The sequence below is a fragment of the Papaver somniferum genome, unplaced genomic scaffold, assembly GCF_003573695.1.
Source record: "Papaver somniferum cultivar HN1 unplaced genomic scaffold, ASM357369v1 unplaced-scaffold_54, whole genome shotgun sequence".
NCBI classification, from domain to species: domain Eukaryota; kingdom Viridiplantae; phylum Streptophyta; class Magnoliopsida; order Ranunculales; family Papaveraceae; genus Papaver; species Papaver somniferum.
The window spans coordinates 16,913-22,339 of NW_020648082.1; the positions used below are offsets into that span (position 1 = coordinate 16,913).

At 35.6% G+C, this 5,427-nt stretch overlaps 1 protein-coding gene across 1 annotated transcript; it reads right to left on the bottom strand.

Moving 5' to 3' along the window:
- Positions 1–520: 520 nt before the first annotated feature.
- On the bottom strand, positions 521–2,070 carry LOC113343136 (thiol protease SEN102-like). Its single transcript, XM_026587434.1, has 3 exons — positions 1,905–2,070; positions 1,176–1,255; positions 521–1,095 (listed from the first exon to the last, which is right to left on the bottom strand). Exons 1-3 carry the CDS (start codon positions 1,971–1,973, stop codon positions 747–749), a joined length of 498 nt encoding a protein of 165 aa, XP_026443219.1. The 5' UTR covers positions 1,974–2,070; the 3' UTR covers positions 521–746.
- Between the last annotated feature and the right edge of the window lie 3,357 nt (positions 2,071–5,427).

Here is a 5,427-nt window from a genome sequence, read left to right on the forward strand (position 1 = left end):
GGGCTAGTATTTTATCCCTTTAGCTCACATACTCGTATTCCAGTCCAGAGGCTTCTGAATGGGTGGAAGATGTTTTGAATCATCTTAAAAAAGTTGGGTCTCAATGCAAGAAAGAGATTAAGTTAGTGGGTGATGCTTCGGATGGTTTAAGAGGCTTTTACAAATGAACTGTGGGAAACGTCAACTGGTCAGGGTATCTGTAGAAGCAAAAATAATTCCTGCACTAACTTGTCTAACTGCAACTACCTGTGAAGATAACATCTGTACATAGTTTTCAAGTGGTACACTAAAATCTTTGGCCAGGCTAAGGAATTCTGGGGGAAAATATTCCTGGTGGCAGCTGCAAGTTCTTAGAAACTTTAGCTTAGTGAGACTGCGGTATAAATTTCATCACTACTAGACCTTCCACCAATTCTTAAGAATCGAGATAATCTACGCAGACAGCAATTTGGAAACTAGTTTCTACTTGCCCTGAATTTTTGTTTGCCACCCAAACAGATAATGCTACTAAACCTGTGGGAGAACTCATTTCTGCTTTTGTTTATAATTTGCACAAAATACTTTTTCTAGAAAGGTCTCAAACCAAATACAATTTAGAGCTAATTAAACAAGATACAATAAAGTTTCAACCCATAGTTCCATTTGAAGTCAGCAGCACCCCCATCACAACTACCACTAGCATCCGTGAAACAGCATTATAAATCTATAATAGAACTAGATTCCGAAGACTTAGCTTTCTTAAATATTTAGATATAGACCTCTTTCTTGACCTCTTTCTTTGGATAGACCTCATACGACAAGTGTGCACACTCATACGGAGTCAAATCTGAAAAATAGGTTAATACAAGAATGTAGGAAGACTTGGTTTGGTTATGTTTATGGACATACCGAGCAGATTCCTTGAAGATTTCAAATCTCTCTTTGAAAGCTTTTCTATCATCCACATCGAAATGGTGTTCATTAATTGATAACCACCTCAAAAACAGAGCAAGGAGCTTATCCTCAGAATTGATGATATCATCAGTTACCTTCACAGCTTCACGTTCCCTTGCAATTTTCAGTGCCAATTTTTGATTACTACCACGGTATACTGAGCTGCACATGAACATAACATTTAGTAATGAGACAACAAACAAGGTACTAATAATTCGTCGCAATACAAACCAAACACAAACCTGAATATTGTGGCCACACTCCCCAATCTCCAACTCAATGGTATAGCAGCAGTCCAAGCCTTTGCACCAGTTGCAGGCAGCTGCAAAGTGAAAGGGAATTACTATTGCATCTGACGATATCAGAAAGGCAAATCCATCCAATGGAAGTTCACTAACCAACATCAAACAAATGCCTACAACATTCGACCCTAAATCAAACGAGAACAGTTGCATCTAGCAATATTAGAAAGGAAAATCTATTCCAATTGAACTTGACAAACCAACATCAAACACCTACAACTTTCAACCCCAAATCAGACCATAACAACCCAACATCTCCATTTTTCACTGAAAATTAGCATCTCAAAACGACAATAAACAGCATCATAAAACTAAAATATAATAAGGAAAATAAGATATTAATAATATTGGCATAACAAAAAAACATGATCAATCTGTCATATATTTACCGATTATGAAAAACCTCTGTCATGCCTTGCATCTGACAATCTATTCCCAACAAAACCTCCATTTTAGCATAACAAAGCTATCAAATCATTGGATCTAAAATCCCTAAATCAAACAAAGTCATGATTATTTCTACATCTAAGAAAAATCCGAAAAGAAAATGCGTAAACATACATCACCAAAAGAGTTACAAAATCACAGAGCCAAAATCAACATTTTCAACAAAAATTGGAAAATTAAAAGTGATAGAACAACTTAGAGGTCAATTAAACAAAAACTTACGCATCTGGAAGCTATATTAGCAGATTTAACAGCAGATCTAGCTGATCTCAGGAGAATCCAAGTAGCCATCAACAATACAAGATGATTTCAGAGCAAGATATTTTATTAGGGTTTCGGTTTTGGAACCTCTTTTTTCAAAAGGAGATAGAGCAGTGGTTGTTCTGAGCCGCCCTCTAAGTAACTAGATGGTAGAAGTTTCTGGTTCTTTTGAACGAGGGCTTCGATTAGGATTGCCAATGAGTCCGGTTCCACCCAGATACCACTAGATCCGAAACCGGATCCGACTCGTTGAATACTCGACTACGTTTAGCCGGTAGTCCAGCGCCAAAAGGTAATTAATCGGAGGTCCAAAAAGCTTTTGAATAGTCAAAATTACTTGTCTATCCTCACCACTCACATGTGGATGCATATCTCGTTCTTCTTCTTTACCTATCTACCCATAGACACGTTAAAAGTAATTTTCAGTTTCATTTTCGATTCTCTCTCTCTTGTTTCTTCAGTTACAGAACCTCTCCTTCAATTTCTTCTTTACCAATCGCTTCTATCTCTTCTTTCTTCTCAATCAAACTCATCTGAAAAACGATTTCGGAAATCATTAATTACAGAAAAATCATTAGTTCCTGACCTAATCAATTACATAAATCATCAGTTCCTAACCTAATTTTTATTCATTCAATTGAAGAGAAAAAATGGTTAGAACTATCAAGCGGACAATTACAGAAGAAATTGTCGAAGAAACCCAGGTAAAAAGAAGAAGAAAAATTGTTGACGATTCACCAACACAATCCTCCCTGATGCTAAATCTCCGACAACAAGGAGTATGAGTAAAGTTGGTACTCCGTCACGAACAAATGTTCCTCAGGTAGAAGGTAAGCAAAAATCAGAAGAAAGTAAAGCCTAATTTTGTACTTCATATTGACATGCAATACTTAGAAAACTGTTGTTGAATTTCATATTGACATGCAAATACATATCAATATGTAGTGCTGATGAAAAACTGTTGATATGTAGTGATGTTCAACTAATATCCTACATATGCTCAATAGAATCACTACATCTCTGTATGTAGTGTTTGTTTTACATGTTTTCAACTGTTGTATATGTAATTTACTCTTACATATTGACATGCAGTGTGTGTTTCTATGCTCAATGGAATCACTAGATATTTGTATGTAGTGTCTGGTATACATGTTTTCATATGTTGTATATGTAATTTGAGACAACATATTGACATGCAATTTGTGATTCATATGTTTTTTGTTCAATAGAAACACAACATCTCTGTGAGTCATATGTTTTACATGTTTTTCATATGTTGTGAATGTAATTTGACACAACATATTGACATGCAATGTGTGATTCATATGTTTTATATCTGTACTACATATCAATATGTTGTCTGCAATTTGTAGTTATTGATATGTAATGATAGCATCTCAAATTGATATGTGTGCTACATATTATTATCTGCCTGTAATATGTAATGTGTACAAAACTTTTGGTTTACAAAAACAGCAAAAACCAAAGGAAAGAAAGCAGTTGCTGCTCCTGAAGCAAATAGCAAAAGAAAAACAGCAGCGGCAACTACTAAAGCAAAAGGAAAAACAGCGACAAAGGCTGCTACTCCTTCACCACCAGCAAAGGGGAACAAAGCACTTGTCCTTAAAGCTGCTACTCCTTCTCAAAAAGGAAAGGGAAAAGCAAAAAGGGGGAAAGCAAAAGCGCTCCTGAAAGAAGGTTTGTAATGTTAAAACTGAAGATAATTCTTAATAACGAGGGGGGGCTGCCCCCTCGACCCCCGTAAATTGTGGTTCATATGTAGTTATCAGTATGTAGTTATAAAATTACCAGTATGTTGTGGTATTTGATATGTAGTTGTTTCATGTTCATGGTAGATACATTAACTACATATTTGATATGGTGTAGGGGAAGAGAAGGGGAAGAAAGCAGTTGCCTTGAGAGCTGCTACTCCTTCACCAAAAACAAAAGAAGGGAAAGCAAATGTAGAAGGTATGTAGTACAACTACATATAGAATAAAGCGTATGAATAATATGTATCCTTAATAACATATGTTTACGAGTATGTAATGATGCATTGTTGTGCTTGTTTTTGGTATTAAGTGTTTTTACATTTTTACTGTATCAAAGCAGATACATATGTCATACATACTATTACAAATCGATATGTAGTTAAAATAATATGTAGTGGTATCTACTATTATATATCAATATGTAGAGGTAAATACTTATACTCTGATAACATATTACATATAAATATGTAGAGGTAGATACTTATATTCTCGTATGTACTGTTAATAATATGTAGTTTCAAGACTTAATATATATTACAACTACATATTGATGATGTAACTACATATTTGATATACCATATTGATATGTACTGTAATAGTTTTTGGTTCTTGTTATTGTGTAGGTGCTAATAAGCGTAAGAAAGGATATGGAAAACCACGAAGTTTATACGGTGGCGGTTTCAGGGGCTTGTGGGGGCTTGCGAAGACTATTAGGACCACTAAGAAGTCTATTGCGAAGTCCACTGAAAACCTTGAGTTGAGTGAGTTGCAGCTGAAGATGATTTCTGAAGCATCATTCGGTAACCTTTTCCTAATGTTCTGGTACACAAGATTTGAGTTGGAACATTGGTTGAAGATTGAAGATGCAATGACGAAAATGTTACGCTGTTACGTTAGGGGTCAAGATCCAAACAAGCTTAGATTTGTCTTTAAAAGGCATGGCCAACCGAATGAGCTAGTATCCACACCAGAAGAAATGGCACTTATTTATGGGATTCCGAGAATTCCAAATAGGGAATATCTTGATTATAGGCTTACACAAGTCAATAAAAAAAGTGGATGGCGTGAAACAAAATTTTTCAAAAAGACTTTTCCTACTGATATGAAAGCTGGTGATAAAGTGACTGGGCCAATGATTGTGAAGGCAATCTTGAATATCCTTAAACGAACACCAATTAATCTGAAAAAGAAGAAGTCTGATGAAGAGTCTCTGCAAAGCGTGGGTGATCAATCAAATGAAGATTCTGAAGAAGACGAGGAAGATGCCGAAGATCTTATTAAGCTTATCTGCCTGTATATGCGCACTTCATTATTTTTCGCTACAAGTGATGCAAACGCTTTGACTGAAAAATATATTGGTTTCGTTCTTGATCTTGATAAGTCTAAGAATATTTCATGGCCTGACCTCATCCATTCTCATTTAGAGAAAGAGCTGAATGAAAACGTGGAATCCGTAGAACGCACAAATGGTTGTGCTATTTATTTGTTGGTAAGAATCTATTTATTTGTTTATTCTACTTCAAAATGTTTTTGTTTTATGTGTTTTCTACATTTTGATAGTATATCTAATACTGCATATCAATATTTTGCAGCCATGGTTTGCGGATCATACCCATTTGGTGGTGCCCGAGGATATAGTGACAGAACCTGCAGGAATGTATGTGCCAAGAGTGGCTAGGTGGAATCATACAAAGATATGTGCTGAGTTCCTA

Bases quoted from the DNA above. Each gene is read 5' to 3' on its own strand.
- LOC113343136 (XM_026587434.1), bottom strand. From the start codon at position 1,973: ATGGCTACTTGGATTCTCCTGAGATCAGCTAGATCTGCTGTTAAATCT. The intron at 1,256-1,904 runs GTAAGTTTTTGT...TTCACTTTGCAG, and splicing joins CTAATATAGCTTCCAGATGC to CTGCCTGCAACTGGTGCAAA. The intron at 1,096-1,175 runs GTTTGTGTTTGG...GTTCATGTGCAG, and splicing joins AGTGTGGCCACAATATTCAG to CTCAGTATACCGTGGTAGTA.